Raw genomic sequence first — 16278 nt, 5'->3', positions numbered from 1 at the left:
ACTCCATCTTCCGCAACCTCATCTTCTTGTGTAAGGGCAAAAGCTAGGCCGCACCTTGTAGGCTTGACATCAAGGTAGGAAGTCTGTATTTCTCTTTTCTTTTCAACCCTCAATGGCGGACAAGATTCCCAAATTCTCAGAGCTTCCTATTGACAAGTCAGGTCCACACCACAACGCTTGGGGCTTGTATGTTACGTATAGGATACCTTGGTGATAGGAGTCATACTGAGCTTCGTAGGTACGGCAAAGATGATCAACTTGGCACCCTTAACCGCCTTACGAACGATGTCGTTAAAGCTGCGTCAAGCGAGATTAAAACTGGCGTAAGGATTGGTCTTGATTGGCCACTTGACGCTCAAGGGGACCTTCCTTTCTTTGGTCGGCAGGCATTCCACAAGAACGTCTATCAGAAGCCGCCTCGGATAGTCAACGACGATGTCTGGACATTCAACACTCAGAGTAGCACGCAATGGGACGGCCTGAGACACTTTGGCTACCAGAAGGAAGCCAAGTTCTACAATGGCGTCACATTGGACCACATTCACGGCACCAATGGTGTGGAGAAGAGTAACGTGAACGGCATCGGCGAGTGGAGCAAGCAGGGTATTGTTGGTCGGGGCATACTGCTGGATTATCACGAATGGCGCATAAAGCAAGGACGCGACCATACTGCATTCGAGACGAGCAGCATCTCCTGCGCAGACCTCAAGCAAGTGGGGAAGGATCAAGGCACTGAGATCAAGTTTGGAGACATCTTGCTCATTCGCTCCGGCTATATGGATGCATACAACAAGCTCTCCCGCTCCGAAATCGAGGACATGAGAGGCAAACAGCCGCTCACCTTCGCCGGTGTCGAGCAGAGTGATGAGATGATGGAGTTCCTGTGGTCGAACTTCAGTGCCGCTGGTGGTGACCATCCCAGCTTTGAGGCATGGCCAACGCAGAAGGACTATGCATTACATGAGGTGATGTTGGGTGGCTGGGGTATGCCGATTGGTGAGCTGTTTGATCTAGAGGCGCTCGCGGCGCATTGCAAGAAGGAAGGCCGGTATAGCTTCTTCTTGACAAGTGAGCCATGCAATGTGCCGGGTGGTGTAGCTAGCCCCCCGAATTCGCTTGCTATATTCTGATAGCAATTAAGCTGCTTGGTTATTTTACGAGCGCTGGCGAGGTGTAGTACGACCTTACATGTGCCAGCTTCTCGCCTCGGCCTCCTGAAACCCCGTAGGTGCGTATGTCATTAACCCGGTGAACGCAAGATCGACAAAAACCTGCTGCAGCAACGCGCTCTTTGCCAGCTGCTTGAACTTTCGACCACTAACGTGGATGCGAAAGTGGTCCACTATGACAGGGCACAGAACTGATACCCCTGCGGTCCGCTTGTCAGCCGGTTCGATGGTATGTTTGGCGAAAACACCCGCCGACTTCGGATTCCAGCACGAAGTCAGTTTCAGCAACCTCACGATTTCGCCTATGACCGGGTTCGAAGACTTGACATCGCCAAGATTGTCTGCAATCACATAGGTCCGGAAGAGATATGACCTGTGTTCATCTCCGTGGAGACTGATGTTGTCGTCCGGCCTTTCCAGGACCACGAAGTCATTGGTGTAGAGAGTTTGCAGGTAGATGGCAGATATGTCCAGGTCGTCCTCGGCCAGGCGTACAATCTTGTCGAGACGTCCGGCCCATCGCTCAGAGGTTGCTGCGGCGAAAAGGGGCGAGCAAGCACAGAGGAGGTTCTTAGATACCACGGACTTGATGGCCTCCAGACCGACTGCGATTGGAACCGTGTTCATGAAGTTTAACCTGTCTCAGGATCAGCAGCTGCCCTTCGTAGTCGGCTGTGGAAGACCGTACTTCGTTTCTTCGAGTGACCTTCTGAACTGCCATCAACCGCGCTCAAGCTTCTCTGCTGCGCCATAGCAGCACTGAGTGGTAAGGCAGCCGATGGCTTAGCGTATTCTCTACTCTCTGCTAGGCTTGTTGAGGACTTAGGAGAGATCTAGTGGATTTGTTCTGAAGGTTTGAGGAAGTACATTACCAGCCAGGAGCTAGCCTGTAGGCTTTTAGCAGAGGCAATTTTCCACAAGCCTGCAAGATGAGTGATGCCGCAATGGCGGCCACATAATGGCAGTCGGAGTCAGCAAGCACGGGAACTAAATGGTCAATGATACGTCGATTCATTCTCGGCACAGCATTGAGTGTCTTCGCGCTCGCATGTCCAAAGACCGTCTATCGGACCCATGTGCATACGGCCGGGTGCCACTCCGTGATTTCCTGAGTGATACGGGATGGACGGAAAGAGAGGGTATCAGTATGCTACTTGGAGCCCGCGACGGCCGGAGTCCATTCGTTTCGTACGTCGGCCGCTGGCAAAGCAGGTCTCACCAAGATAAGCCAGTCTCGAAGCCACGTCCATGTGAAGGCCAAGACGGAAGAAGAGAGCATGAGTGTGGAAGAAGTTATTGCCAATCAACGTTGACCTATCATGGTATGCGCTAGTCGACGGTGAGGGGATTCGAAAGCTAGCTTCCTGATCGAAATACGTTGCAAAGCTTCGATATCTCATCATCGCTAGGACCTCCATGCGCGCGACCGCGGCATACGTACTTGCAACAGCTGCAAGATGTCGTGGTTGGGACGTGTTGGTGAAGAGTCGGCGATAGGGATTCGGACTTTGTGGAACGAGTTATTGCACCCTGTCACCTTACCTTTACCGGACGGTTCTCGTTATTCGATACCGAGATATGGTAGGGCTGAGGACGTAACAGTACTAGCTCCGAGCTGCCTCTGGACATAGACCTCACCTCTTCCGGTCTGCTTGCCTGCATGCGCCGTCGTCCTTGTGTTTGACTGCTTAGCAATGGACTTGGCCTTTGCCTGGTGGGACTTGCAGACCCAGTATTTAAGCATGTCGTCCTTCCACCCAAGCACTGAGCCAAACTTCCAGCATTTCCCTCATCATGGCGACTATTGCCGTCAGTGGCACGTCCCGTGGCATCGGCCTTGAACTTGTAAAGCAGCTTGTTGACCTTCCCCATGCTCAGGTCTCAAAGGTCTTCGCCCTGTCACGTGGCAAGCCAACAGACGCTCTCCAAGCGCTCATCGACAAGCACATTGACCGGGTCACCCACACTTCTGCCGCCGTGGACGATGACGCCAGTGTCCAGCAAGCCGCCAAGACCGTCGAATCCCACCTCGGCGACAGGGGTCTGGACATTCTGGTCAACAATGCCGGCATTGCCCCCTGGAATACCAGTGGCAAGATGGGCACATTGCCCGTTGAACTGCTGACTCGATCCTTCGAAGTCAACGTCGTCGGCACACATCGTGTGACCTCCGCCTTTCTGCCTTTGCTTGAGAAGGGCAAGATGAAGCTGGTCGTAAACATGGGTACGACCCTAGCCTCCATTACGTGGGCTGAGCGGTACGCATTCGCTCCGACCCAGGCCTACAATATCTCCAAGACTGCACTCAATATGATGAACAAGCAGTACGCGATGAGCTACGCGGATCAGGGGTTTACGTTTGTTTGTGTTTCCCCTGGAATAAGTTCTCAGTCGCAACTCAGATCTTTCCTGACAAGCCAAGTCATCACTGACCGCACCGCAGTGGCTCAAAACTGATCTTGGCGGTCCGCACGCGGACTTGGAACCAGAAGTCGGTGTTGCGGAGGTCAAGCGCATCATCTTCGAAGCAACCCCGGCTCTGAATGGCAAGTTCATCAACATCAACGTGCCCGGCTACGAGAATAGCGCGGCGCAGTACGATGGTCAAGAGGTTCCATGGTGATTGAGAATGCTCGAGTTAGGAGCTTAGGTACCTTGCCCTTGTAGCTTTGCCTCATACCACAGGTACCTATGTCGCTCACAACGCCACGCCGACAGCCAAGTCGACGGCCTCTTCGATCCCCGCTTTCCTGCCGTAACAATCATCAGCACTGCCTGCTCGTCAAAGTTATCGTCAAGCACATTACAACTCTTTCTTCCCCTTTGCCGCCTCATTCTCGTCCGGCATCGTACGCTCAATGAAACCCTTGCCAACCTGCGCCGCCTCCTTCCAGCCGCGCTGTCTGGCCCAGAACCGCTCTTCAGGCGTTGCGCCACCTTGCAGGGTACTCGCACGTGCTTCCTCTTCGAGACTACTCCTAGTAATCTCTGCACCTTTCTCGGCGAGCGAGGGAAGCTTATGTGTCTGATCAAGTGACTCTTCGAACAGCTTCTGCCGCGTCAGGTAGCGGTCGCGACGTGACTTTTGTCTGCCGGGGCTATCGAGCTTGCTGATGGCGGTCGCTACGGCCCATCGGGCGATCAAGTATATGTGCTCTGAGAAGAAGATGGCAAGTAGTAAACCCCAAGCCTTGATGTCGGTCGGTGTGCCGTCCGGACCGACGCCGTCGTTGCTGAACATATACACTAGAGCGGACATTGTGATGCTGCCCATCCACGTCAAAAAGCTCAGCGCATCCAGCCAAGGACCAATACTATCGGCCCTTTCCGGCGTCGGCCTTTGCATCTCAACGCAGATCTTGACAGCATCACCACGCAGTTCGATCCAGTTGTTGATCAAGAAACTGACCGGCACCAGCGGCCAGATGACGGAGAACAGCGCCAGATAGCCATACTGCACGACCATTTCCTTGAGGTCATCGTTGACATTGTAGATGTCCATTTCCGCTTCGCTACGCACGCGCGCAAGAAACTCCTTCTCGTCCGGCGGATCGTCGGCACCAGCCGAAGGAGCAATGCCACCGGCCTTTTGCGCACGCGAAGATTGGTATTGCTTCATCCTAATAAAGCCTTGCCTCTTAGCGTACGGCACGATGACCTCGAGTACGAAATTTACAATCTGGCTCGTCACCGCAAAGTAGAACATTTGGTTTCGCAGGCGAGCCGGGTTAATCGTAAACTGGCTAGGGTGTTTGGGTGCCTTGAGCTGCTTTTCATTCTCCGCAAACGGTCTGACAGTCAGGCTGAAGATGTCCAGGTACGGCACGATGAGACTCCCGAAAGGAACGTAGACGAAAGCCGTCAGGCAGACTGGCAGGTATGACGTGATAAGGTTGAGGATGAAGAGTTTGCTGGTCAAAGCGCTGTTATAGTGAGACTCGGTCTCGTAGTTTTCGAAGTCGTTGAGTCGGGTCGCGAACGTGGTGAGCATGCCTGTCAGCATAGGTAGACCAGTGGTCAGCAGGACCGTGGGCAAATATACAAGCACACTTTTCAGCGGGCCGTTGTAGACTTCAGAGATGAAGATCTCGATGCCGAAGCAAGTGACAATCATGGTGCCGAGGACGAGAACTGCGGCAATAGCGAAGGGAACTTGCAGGAGCTGTCGCTGCAGTCGATCCGTGGCCGGGAATGTTTGCTGCTTTTCACCGGTGGCGGAGTCAACCGACATGATGGATGGCTTGAACTTGTGCCGTTTCGTCTCGATGCTGCTCACGCCTCGAACGCCCCACCGTATTGCTAAGTCGTGCTCTTGGTGCTTCCACCATTCGGTGAAGACCACACACCACAAGCTGCATAGCACGGCGTAGAACGAGCTGTAGTAGCCCAGGAAAGCCCAGGCGAAAACGCCACAGCCGGCCGGGAAGAGAAGGAAGGTGAAGTAAGTCTGCGTAAAGGCGAAGTAGAAGGCAATCTTCTCGCCGAGTCGATTGCGGATCTCGTCAATGTCCTCCATGGTCAACAGCCATTGCGTGGACCATTTCGTAATCCACTCCTTGTTGTAGACATGGTCGTGCAACGCAAAAACGGACTCCACATTTTCCCACTCGCCTTTCCTGGGTGTGATGCCCGCTCCGCCCTCCTGTTGCGGGTTCGTGATGAGCTGGTAGATGATCCGTAGACGCTCCGCCTCGGTCATAGGGTCGTGCTCCAAAGCTTTGCGCGTTTCCCTTGTAGGTTCTGCTGACCTCACGCCGTGGACCCAGTCTTTCACGCGAGAGCGGTAGATCTCGCCGAACATGTGCTCTTCACTCGAAACTCGGACGAAGATGAGGATAGAGTGGTGCTCGCCATTTCGAACCTCGGTCGCAAGGCCGACAGAAGCAAGCCGTCTTAGCAATTCTTCGAAGCGCTCCGTCGCCTTTACCTTGTCTGCAGCCGATCTGTTAACGGTTGCACAACGCTTACACCTAGCGGGCCGGCATACCTGTTGTGGCAAAGCGGAATACCACGACATAGTCGATGCCCATGTTGGACCGTAGAGCATGGCTCTTCGCCATATTATGCTCAGGTACTAATTGTGTCGTTACCAGCTCGCTAAAAGTTGTAGGGAAACGTGGCCGGGGGCGTGAGTCGGCCAGTATGACGGTGGAGCGCTGCTCGAACACTGAGAACCAAGAGATAAGGTGAGGAAAGGCCTACCTAGCACGGTAGGTGCTATACAGAGCTGTCTCTGCCAGGTTTTGGCGCGTGTATGTACGTTGTTCTGGAAGCCGGGCCCCTCATCGTCACCATGCATAAGATCGCGTGGCGCGTCTTTCCCCCCACCGATCTTGATGCCAATGGCGAACGTTCGAACACATATGTATATCTCGTTATGTACCTACGTCTTCAATGATGCACCTCAATTCAGGAAGGCCAGATCGCGTAGTGGAGAGTAGAAACAGCGCGAGAGACTGAACAGTACGGCAGCCAACAATGTTTGACTTCCTAGCTCCAGCCTCGCCGTTTGATGCTCCGTCGCTGCTATACCAGCTTCTAGACCAGCCCGTCAAGACGCTCATCCGTGTCATTGATTTGTTTTGCATGTGGCTACAACCTGCACCACGGCCCGGCCGACATCCTATCCGCGTGGTCTGCATATCAGACACACACTGTCTCAAAGCCGCTCATGTACCAGACGGTGACCTGCTAGTTCATGCAGGCGACCTAACCAACGCTGGCACACCAGCAGAAATACAAGCCCAGGTTGACTGGCTCAACAGCCTACCGCACCAACACAAGGTCGTCATTGCTGGTAACCATGACACATACCTTGACCCGCGGAGCCGGCAAACGCTATCTCTCCAGGCCCGAGAAGGCGGCGTTGACTGGAAAGGGCTATGGTACCTGCAGCAATCTTCTGTCAGTTTGAAATTCCACAGAGGCCAACGTAAATTGAAAATCTATGGCGCCCCTCAGATCCCAGCCTGTGGTGGCGAGGAGTTCGCCTTCCAGTACTCGAGGGGCGAAGATGCTTGGATAGACAGCGTACCATTGGACGTAGATGTACTAATCACGCATACGCCTCCAAAATACCACCTTGATTTACCTTCTGCTCTTGGTTGTGAGTACCTGCTGCATGAAGTGTGGCGAGTCAGACCGACTCTGCACGTCTTCGGCCACATCCATGCCGGCAAGAGCGACACATTCGGCTGGCTGAAGGGTGGAAGGGAGCTTGTCTGCTGGGACGAAGGGCAGAAGTGTCTTGAGCGGGCAATGAGCCGGCCGGATGGATTGATGAGAGGTCTTGTTGACCCACGAGGTTGGCTTGACGTTGTTCGAGTCACTGTCTATGGCGTTGCGAGAGTGCTGTGGCAGACTGTCTGGGGTGGCAAGACCGACAGGACTTGCGTGGTCAATGCGAGCTTGATGTACTGCAATACTGGACAGCTGCGGAACGCAGCGCAGATCGTTGTGATATGACACGGTGCACGTTCTCATGCTCTGTCCTCTTCTGAGACCTCCAACTGCGCTCATATTAGCCTGCAGTGTTTGCCGCTCAACCATCTATTTCAACCGATACGGTCCTCAAGGTACCCACACTCTCCTCACAAAGCTCTTCGAAGCTCGTCCCTCTAGAGATCGTCCTGTGTTACTCGCCGTGATGGTCTAACTACATGGCTCATGAACGGCTGTACAATCTACATGGCCTGGAATGAAACGTGGATTCCGACTGACCAGTCGTTCGGATCTGTACGAGCCAGACGCTACGCATTCCCCTGCAGCACCTACATATCGACTTTATTACTGTTCGGGTTTCAGACCCTTTCGGAGCAAGAGCAAAACAACCCCGGTAGAAAAGAGCACCCGCGACGGTGGTATAATTTGTGTAGGTTATACTGGCCAGCGCGGCGGACGTCATGGCAAACACTTCCTGTACTTCGGGACATGAGGATAGAGCTACTTTCAGTATTGTCTTCCAGCCGCCAATGTCATAGGTCCCAGTAACGGTTTCATTGTACCTATGCCAATGCTGGAGTTTGCACTATGCGTCAGCGGCTGTCTATCCGGTGCTGTCACCGAACGCTTAGCGAACAGTTCGAGATGAACTGCTGTCCTTCACTTGCAAACTGTGAATCAGTAAGCTCTGCGCTGTGAGACGAAATTCGCTTACATGCCCAATCTTGGAATTCGTAGGATGTGAAGTCGCTGTCATACGTCGTAAAGTCTCCATACACCTTGACCATTGCTGGTGTGAGTAACGCAGTGTAGCCAGATGTAAGCGTTCCAGCCAGAATGGCGAAAACAAGCGTGGCAAGAGTGAATACACCCTGCCTGCGCGACAGCTGGGAGAGATTTCCATGAGACGAATTGACGGTGAATGGGTAGCCGATTTGTGCCAAAATTCGACCGTTACGATTGTAGCTCCCTGGCGTAATAGCTGCTGGCTGCTGATACGGAGAATATTGTTAAACAGTGTGGTCGTGCAGAGTTTCGAGGAGCGTGCCAAACAGGGTCCATGCAAATGTCGCGAGTTTAGGATGGTCCTGCAGTGTGATGGTCGCTTTGGAAGAGTATAAGAGTGGACTCAGAAGGCTTCCGGCCCAGAAGCGAACTGAGGCACAAAGGAGACACAGCAGGCCGAGGCCGTTGACAGCGTGCCAGAAGACAGTATCAATGGCGCTGGTGTCTATGTAAGCCAGAGCCACAGGACTTTGGACCGAAGTACTTACTGCGAGACCTCTGCTGCTGACTGCGTGCGTCTAGAGAGCATCAGAAGTCGAGAGTACGTAGGCATGGTAAGACGATTCGTCGGCATGTCAATGAGATGGGACCTACATCGCTTCGAAGTCGAGTTGTCGTGCAGGTGGGTCTTATATGACCTGACCGCAGTGAGCGACAATCATCTTGCGCTCTCGACTGATATCTTCTGCCAAGCTTGGGCCGATACTATAGAAGCGCGTAGGGAGGTTTCAGCCACGTCGTTGCGCAGTGGTAATTGGAGAGCCTTGTCCTTCATGATACGCCTGCTCCCACAAATAGCCGGTCCAGTATATTGATTCTCCCAGGCGAAAGGTGCCCACCGAGTGTACCTGCGTATGCTACACATAGCCGCATACGGTTATCGAAGGACGACGGGGGTTGGAACGGCAAATTCCGCATATACGCCGCGGTCATCGAGCCAGCACTCAGGACCTCGGCTTAATGCTGCGTTGTTGTCTTTAGCAGACTCGTTTGAATGCTATCGATGATGGATCATTACAAGCAAGACCCGGCTTCGAAGGCCTTGGTCGCAATCGCAAGAGGCCTCTCAGCTGTTTCGGACCACGATTTCTCGAATTACTGTCACAATGAAGGCCCCATTGACCCGCGACGAGGTCGCTAGACATACTTCGGAGGATGATCTCTGGGTCATTGTTGACCACAAGATTTACGATCTCAGCGACTTCGTGGAAGCCCACCCTGGAGGTTCGGTCGTCCTCACACAAGTAGCCGGACAAGATGCGACTACGGCGTTCTACAACCTCCATCGTCACGAAGTGCTTCAACAGTATGCCTCATTATGCCTTGGCGCGGTAGACGGCGAGAAATCTGAAGTGATCGATCCACAGCCTGGTGACCTAAGCAAGGTCCCTTACGCAGAGCCTCTATGGCTCGCACCGCAGTTCAAGAGCCCATACTACAGCGAGAGCCATCGGAAGTTGCAGAAGGCTATACGTGTGTTCGTCGAAGAGCATATCACGCCGGAAGCCATGCAGAAAGAGAAGGATGGGACTTTCATCTCACAAGAGCTCATCGATAAGATGGCAGAGACCAACATTCTTGCAATGCGACTTGGCCCTGGGAAGCACCTGCACGGCCGCAAGCTACTGGGTGTTATGGATGGCAAAGACTTCGACTACTTCCACGATCTCGTGATGGGTCAAGAGCTTACAAGACATAACCAGCGAGGCTTCCAGGACGGGAATATGGCTGGCATGACCATCTCATTAACAGCTGTGCAGCAGTGGTGCAACGACGAGGCCCTCAAGCAGCGCATAACAGAAGAAGTACTATCTGGCAAGAAGAAGATGTCTTTGGCCGTCACAGAAGCGTTCGCAGGGTCGGATGTTGCAGGCATTCGGACGACTGCTGAGCTCAGTGAAGACGGTCAGCATTGGTTGATCAACGGCACGAAGAAATGGATCACCAATGGCATGTTCTCCGATTACTTCGTTACCGGTTGCAAAACGAAGAAAGGGTTCTCTGTCATTCTTGTCCCTCGTACGGAGGACGTCGAGACCAAACTTATCAAGACGAGTTATTCAACGGCCGCAGCGACTACCTACATTGAATTTAACAACGTCAAGGTGCCTCGCAACCATCTACTGGGTGAAGAAGACAAGGGTTTCACCGTGATCATGAGCAACTTCAACCACGTACGTGCGAGCATGATTGAGCTTGACCAAAGCAGCTAACCCCCTTGCAGGAACGTTGGATGATGGCATGCGCCGTCATTCGCTGGTCACGTACTGTCTTAGAAGAGTGCCTGAAATGGTCACACCAACGCATCGTCTTCGGCAAGCCGCTTATCACCCAGCCCGTGATTCGACAGAAAATTGCACGGATGATCTCCCTCGTTGAGTCTAACCAGGCATGGCTCGAACAAATAACGCACCAGATGAACCACATGACCTACCACCAGCAGTCGACTCTGCTGTCGGGACCGATTGCGTTGCTCAAGACCTTTGCCACACGATCTGCGCACGAAATAGCGGATGATGCGACAAACATCTTCGGCGGGCGAGGGTTAACGCAGTCTGGCATGGGTCGCGTGGTGGAAATGTTTGCCAGAACCTACAAATTCGACGCGATCCTTGGTGGGGCGGAGGAAGTTCTGGCAGATTTGGGTGTGCGGCAAGCGATGAAGTACATGCCGAAAGCTATGCTTTAGGATGCATACAGTACAGTGTCCTCACAAGGCATGTTGATAGTGTTCGGGAGCCCCCGCCGCTAGTGCTGAATGCGGCCAGCAGGCATTAAAACGTGCTACGAGAACGTTGTTGAGGTGTATGCAGTTTCAGTATTGGTAGTTCTTTCGCAGTCGATAAATGTCGCTTTGCCTCAGAGTAAGACTGTTGGGTAATTCAGCGAAGTCCCGGCGTATCTATGATCGCGCAGAATGGCAGCGATGATGGCGCCAGTGTCTCGGACTACCTCCAATGAATCCGCCTAGTCTCACTCCTCCCACCCTCTGTTCGCTATCTCCTCTTCGGAGTCCCTGTCGAAGAAAGGAGGGCACGCAGATGTTGACCTGAGCCATGGTGAAGTCGATCGAGCTAGCTTGTCATTGCCGTCGACGGCGCCGAAGCTTAGTTCCCGGTGCTTGAGTAAGAGTATGTCACGCAGAAGCTCGAGAATTTCCGATAACGGCTTACTTTCGGCTACCTGGAGCTGGCTACAACAGGATGAGAATATGATGCCCGCACCGCATGCTTCAAATAGTGCAGCCGAGAATGCGTTACCGGAGAGCGCAAGACTGCCAAGCACTGTATTGGAATCTACAAAGCGAGGCAGTGCTGTCTCACGAGGCAGTGTCTCTGGAAGCAGCGACACACCAATTGCTGTAGGACGAAGCGATCCGGATGTGAAGAACAACAGAGCGTCTTTCTCATCGCTCTACAACTACGCGCGTGTTCCGAGCGGTCCTAGCTCGGTCGCTGGGGGCTCAGAAGCAGATGTGCGCTACGAGCACGGTGATCGCGGAACGACAGCATCGCATCCGGTCTTGGTAACGACGGCGAGTCAGAACGGCGCGCTCTCTCCATCTATGAGCGGTGCTCACCTGCATCAACTGCCGGCGGCAGCCACCTCCGCCCCAACCTTGCCGTCTCCAATAGCCGCTCCATCCTCGCCGACGCCAAGCAGCTCGAATCGCAGTCATGCAGGGCGTACGATTAGGGGTCGTACACTTGGAGACCGTCGGATTTCGAGCGGTACGCCAAACTCGGCTTCACCGTCTGCGGACCGTAGCTTGATGAGCAATGCTCACAAGATTGGCACGATTGGTATTTGTGCTCTGGACAGCAAGGCACGGTCAAGACCTTCCCGGAATATCCTCAACCGCTTGGTTGGTAAGGAGGCCGAGTTCGACGTCATCATCTTTGGTGACAAGGTTATTCTGGATGAGGATGTAGAAAACTGGCCTGTTTGCGACTTTTTGATCAGTTTCTTCTCCGATGGGTTTCCACTTGACAAAGCAATTGCCTATGCGAAGCTGCGCAAGCCTTTCTGCGTGAACGATCTGCCTATGCAAACTGTACTTTGGGACCGCAGATTGTGTTTGAGGATCCTGGATAGGCTTGGTGTGCCGACTCCGGAACGGATAGAGGTCAGTCGGGACGGCGGACCTGTCATTCTGTCGCAGGACATTGCTTGGCGAATGTATGAATTAACCGGGGTACGACTGCATGGTAACGATGAAGTTAGCACTGGCGGCGCGCAGGCCGCGCCTCAGGATGTGCACATGGAAGACGATAACGACACCCTTGTTGTAGACGGGCAACGACTGACGAAGCCGTTCGTGGAGAAGCCAGTAAGTGGCGAGGATCACAACATCAACATCTACTACCCGAAGTCGCAAGGTGGCGGCGGCAGAAGGCTCTTCCGCAAGATTAACAATAAAAGCTCTGAAAAGGATGACACTCTGGAAGTGCCGAGAGCTATCACCGAGCCGGCCGAGAGCTACATTTACGAGCAGTTTCTTAAGGTGGAGAATGCAGAGGACGTCAAAGCTTACACAGTAGGTCCAGACTTCTGTCATGCTGAAACCCGGAAGAGTCCGGTCGTCGACGGGATCGTGAAGCGGAACCCGAACGGCAAAGAGCTACGCTATGTCACAAGTCTCTCGAGAGAAGAGCAGACCATGGCCGCGAAGATCGCGATGGGCTTTGGTCAGCGAATCTGTGGCTTTGACCTCCTCAGGGTCGGCGACAAAAGCTATGTAATCGACGTCAATGGATGGAGCTTTGTCAAGGACAATAATGACTACTACGACAAATGTGCGTCTATTCTAAAGGCAATGTTCGTTCGCGAAAAGATGCGATGGGAAGGCCGTTCCACACCAACTGCTTCTGAAGATGGCGACGGTGATGCCTCGGCAGGTCCGAGTGACAGAACGGATGGACACCGCAAAGGGCTGTTTGGCCGCGATAAAGAGAATGTTGGCCACCACAGCGCATTGAAGGGTGTGTTCCGCAGCCGCAGCATTAGCCAGCTTAGGGACAGCGTGTCACAGGCCGCCCAACGGTTGGGCCACCCACCGACTATGAAGAGCCCGAACGGTGCGACAAGTCCGCTTGCGAGCCCACCAGAAGCGCCGAGAGAGCCGTTCTTCGCTGGACGTACGCCGACGATCCCGCTGAGCAAAGACGACGTGTTACCACCTCCTGCCGAGTCGCGACAGCTTCGACAAGTGCGAGATCCGGAGGCTGCACAGCGTGCTCAATCTGATGAACATCTGGCCTCAGAGTATCGGCCAGATGTGCCGGCGGCCGTGCCAGCTCCAGCACTCAAAAGTCAGTGGAAGCTGAAGGGTATGGTAGCCGTCATTAGGCACGCTGATCGGACGCCGAAGCAGAAGTTCAAGTTCACATTCCACACTAAGCCGTTTGTGGATCTACTGAAAGGCCATCAAGAGGAAGTTTTGCTCGTTGGTGACGCGGCACTTGAGTCGGTGCAGCGAGCAGTGGCGGAAGCGCTCAATGCCGGCGAAGAAGACATGAGGAAGCTTAGACAGTTGGACAACGCGCTGAAGCGGAAGAAGGGTTTGCCTGGCACGAAAGTGCAGATCAAGCCATTATTCAAGAAGCCCACGAATGAAAACAAGGCTAAGCTCCAAGGTGGTCATGACGAGATACCGAAAGCGAATGACGCTGCGGCTCACGCACCGTCTAGCGAGATCGCCGTACATACTCCACCGCGCAGCCCAGGAGCTGATGAAGCCGAGAGGCCGCACGCGAGGTTGCAGATGCGGAGCGACTCCTTGTCGGGCGTTACAAAGTCCCGCGCAGCAGCTGCGGAGGAGAACCTTGTCCTTGAAAAGCTGCAGCTGGTGATGAAGTGGGGCGGAGAGCCAACACACTCCGCACGCTATCAGGCGGCCGACCTTGGCGAAAACATGCGCAACGATCTGCTGCTCATGAACCGCGACGTACTCTCTGACGTTAGCATCTACAGCTCGTCCGAACGGCGGGTTACCACTTCCGCGCAGATCTTCGCATCAGCGTTCCTTGACGAGCAGGATATCGACCCAAACTCCATACGCATACGGAAGGACTTGCTGGATGACAGCAATGCGGCGAAGGACGAGATGGACAAGGTTAAGAAGAAACTAAAGGGACTGCTGAGAAAGGGCTATCAAGCGCCGGAACAATTTGCTTGGCCGCAGGACGGCACGCCAGAGCCGTACGTCGTGGTGAGGAATGTTGTCGACCTGATGAAGTTTCACCGACGAGTCATGAAGCACAACTACAAGAAGCTTCAAAGTTCGAGCGCTGTCAGCTCGTTGGAGAAGCTCAAACATCCACCAAGCCAGCAGCTTTCGCCGAGCGAAGACTCAATGGCGGAAGCAGAGAAGGTGAACCAGCAAGCATCCTCCGTGCAAGCGCGTTGGTGTACCGGCGAGGACGCCGACCTTTTCCGGGAGCGGTGGGAGAAGCTCTTCGATGAGTTCATCGATGCAGAGAAGGTTGACCCCAGCAAGATTTCAGAACTTTACGACACGATGAAGTTCGATGCGCTACATAATCGACAATTCCTGGAGTGGGTGTTCACGCCGAGCAGGAGTATCCTGGCGGAGATTGAGCAGATGAGGGGAGAGAATGATGAAGGCTTGACGAGGACCGAGAGCCAAGTCATGAGGGAGGAGTTCCAGGGTACGCACGAGCGAACGGAGCCTGTGAGGGAAGACGTCGGCCCAGATGCGCAAATGCAGGAGCCTGTGATCATGTCGAATCGCACAAACACCGGAATCGGCAGCGAAAGCATTCGTTCAGTGGACAGACCTCGGCAGACTCTCAGCGAAAGAATGGGCCTACGACGTAGGAGTCAAGATCTGATGACTGTCGCTAAAAGCGCTATCACGGCTATGGGCGCCGACACACTCGCGAGAGAGTCGTACTTCAACCTGTACAAAGGGGACGTGAACGCACCGGAATCCAAGGCGAAGAGCGATACGCGGCTGGAGAAGCTCAATGAGCTATATAGCTCCAGCAAGATTCTCTTTGACTTCATCGGCCCGCAGGAATACGGCATCACGGAGACGGAGAAGCTTGAGATTGGCCTCCTGACAAGCCTGCCATTGCTGAAAGAGATTGTCAAAGACCTTGAAGAAGTGCAGGCAAGTGATGATACCAAAAGCTTCATCTACTTCACTAAAGAAAGCCACATCTACACCCTTCTAAACTGCATCCTAGAGGGCGGAGTACAGACGAAGATCGCACGCAACGCCATCCCGGAGCTTGACTACCTCAGCCAGATCTGCTTCGAGCTGTACGAGTCCGCGGACCAGGACAAGACCGAATCTTCGGTAGATGGCGCGGAAGACGGCACGACGACGTACAACTACTCCATCCGCATCACTATCTCCCCAGGCTGCCATACCTTTGATCCGCTCGACGTGCAGCTGGACAGCAAGCACTGCATCGGTTGTGCGCCACGCCGGAGCCTGACGCCGCACGAAGATTGGAAGGTCGTTCTCGAGACGCTAAGGGCGAAGTTCCACACGGTCAAGTTACCTAAGAGCTTTACGGCGATCAATCTAAGTGAGAAGATACCAGAAGAGTTCACTGACTGTGCTGACGGAAAGGCTGCGGTTGAGGAGATTAGGAAGGAGGCGGAGGGTGCGGGTCAGGTTGCGCCGCAGCATTGATACAATAGGACAGCACCCAATCGCAGCAGCTTCCGAAAGCTGTTTGAGCACTTCGGCATCCTGACGTCGTCACAGCACCTCCTTGTATGAGAAGTGTATGTGGGATCGTCAGCGGCTCTCAGGACAAGTAAGCCACTACCCCACAGTCGTTAGGCATGTCATAAGCTCCTACCACGGCGATGAGAGTGCGTGACCAGACAATGCCTTTGGGATATG

General features: G+C 53.9%; 9 protein-coding genes across 9 annotated transcripts; 5 read left to right on the top strand and 4 right to left on the bottom strand.

The window, feature by feature from the left end:
• Positions 1-4: 4 nt before the first annotated feature.
• Positions 5-1200, top strand: BAUCODRAFT_37951 (uncharacterized protein). The gene is made up of 2 exons (XM_007681671.1): positions 5-186; positions 239-1200. Exons 1-2 carry the CDS (start codon positions 113-115, stop codon positions 1128-1130), a joined length of 966 nt encoding a protein of 321 aa, XP_007679861.1. The 5' UTR covers positions 5-112; the 3' UTR covers positions 1131-1200.
• On the bottom strand, positions 1158-2107 carry BAUCODRAFT_271510 (uncharacterized protein). The gene is made up of 3 exons (XM_007682062.1): positions 2037-2107; positions 1858-1979; positions 1158-1806 (listed from the first exon to the last, which is right to left on the bottom strand). The coding sequence occupies exon 3, from the start codon at positions 1794-1796 to the stop codon at positions 1185-1187; it is 612 nt and encodes a 203-aa protein (XP_007680252.1). The 5' UTR covers positions 1797-1806; positions 1858-1979; positions 2037-2107; the 3' UTR covers positions 1158-1184.
• An 856-nt stretch (positions 2108-2963) lies between these two features.
• Positions 2964-3781, top strand: BAUCODRAFT_37950 (uncharacterized protein; the record flags this gene model as incomplete). The annotated part of the gene is made up of 1 exon (XM_007681670.1): positions 2964-3781. One exon carries the CDS (start codon positions 2964-2966, stop codon positions 3624-3626), a length of 663 nt encoding a protein of 220 aa, XP_007679860.1. The 3' UTR covers positions 3627-3781.
• Positions 3782-3972: 191 nt separating this feature from the next.
• BAUCODRAFT_77212 (uncharacterized protein) lies at positions 3973-6229 on the bottom strand (the record flags this gene model as incomplete). The annotated part of the gene is made up of 2 exons (XM_007681762.1): positions 3973-6101; positions 6157-6229. The coding sequence occupies 2 exons, from the start codon at positions 6227-6229 to the stop codon at positions 3973-3975; spliced, it is 2202 nt and encodes a 733-aa protein (XP_007679952.1).
• Positions 6230-6520: 291 nt separating this feature from the next.
• BAUCODRAFT_37948 (uncharacterized protein) lies at positions 6521-8110 on the top strand (the record flags this gene model as incomplete). Its single annotated transcript, XM_007681669.1, has 1 exon — positions 6521-8110. A coding segment is annotated over exon 1 (982 nt), but the record flags the coding sequence as incomplete, so codon positions are not given.
• Positions 8111-8489: 379 nt separating this feature from the next.
• On the bottom strand, positions 8490-8914 carry BAUCODRAFT_142540 (uncharacterized protein; the record flags this gene model as incomplete). The annotated part of the gene is made up of 2 exons (XM_007682061.1): positions 8490-8834; positions 8885-8914. Coding segments are annotated over 2 exons (244 nt in total), but the record flags the coding sequence as incomplete, so codon positions are not given.
• Positions 8915-9054: 140 nt separating this feature from the next.
• On the bottom strand, positions 9055-9261 carry BAUCODRAFT_125958 (uncharacterized protein; the record flags this gene model as incomplete). Its single annotated transcript, XM_007682060.1, has 1 exon — positions 9055-9261. One exon carries the CDS (start codon positions 9259-9261, stop codon positions 9055-9057), a length of 207 nt encoding a protein of 68 aa, XP_007680250.1.
• A 96-nt stretch (positions 9262-9357) lies between these two features.
• BAUCODRAFT_270716 (uncharacterized protein) lies at positions 9358-11307 on the top strand. Its single transcript, XM_007682059.1, has 2 exons — positions 9358-10570; positions 10621-11307. The coding sequence occupies exons 1-2, from the start codon at positions 9503-9505 to the stop codon at positions 11083-11085; spliced, it is 1533 nt and encodes a 510-aa protein (XP_007680249.1). The 5' UTR covers positions 9358-9502; the 3' UTR covers positions 11086-11307.
• Positions 11308-11961: 654 nt separating this feature from the next.
• Positions 11962-16062, top strand: BAUCODRAFT_77135 (uncharacterized protein; the record flags this gene model as incomplete). Its single annotated transcript, XM_007681755.1, has 2 exons — positions 11962-15059; positions 15213-16062. The coding sequence occupies 2 exons, from the start codon at positions 11962-11964 to the stop codon at positions 16060-16062; spliced, it is 3948 nt and encodes a 1315-aa protein (XP_007679945.1).
• Positions 16063-16278: the final 216 nt, after the last annotated feature.

This window comes from Baudoinia panamericana, assembly GCF_000338955.1.
Source record: "Baudoinia panamericana UAMH 10762 unplaced genomic scaffold BAUCOscaffold_12, whole genome shotgun sequence".
Taxonomy (NCBI): domain Eukaryota; kingdom Fungi; phylum Ascomycota; class Dothideomycetes; order Mycosphaerellales; family Teratosphaeriaceae; genus Baudoinia; species Baudoinia panamericana.
This window is presented reverse-complemented; position numbering and strand designations above follow the sequence as displayed.

Bases quoted from the DNA above. Each gene is read 5' to 3' on its own strand.
- BAUCODRAFT_271510 (XM_007682062.1), bottom strand. From the start codon at position 1,796: ATGAACACGGTTCCAATCGCAGTCGGTCTGGAGGCCATCAAGTCCGTG.
- BAUCODRAFT_270716 (XM_007682059.1), top strand. From the start codon at position 9,503: ATGAAGGCCCCATTGACCCGCGACGAGGTCGCTAGACATACTTCGGAG. The intron at 10,571-10,620 runs GTACGTGCGAGC...ACCCCCTTGCAG, and splicing joins TCATGAGCAACTTCAACCAC to GAACGTTGGATGATGGCATG.
- BAUCODRAFT_37951 (XM_007681671.1), top strand. From the start codon at position 113: ATGGCGGACAAGATTCCCAAATTCTCAGAGCTTCCTATTGACAAGTCA. The intron at 187-238 runs GTATGTTACGTA...TGAGCTTCGTAG, and splicing joins CACCACAACGCTTGGGGCTT to GTACGGCAAAGATGATCAAC.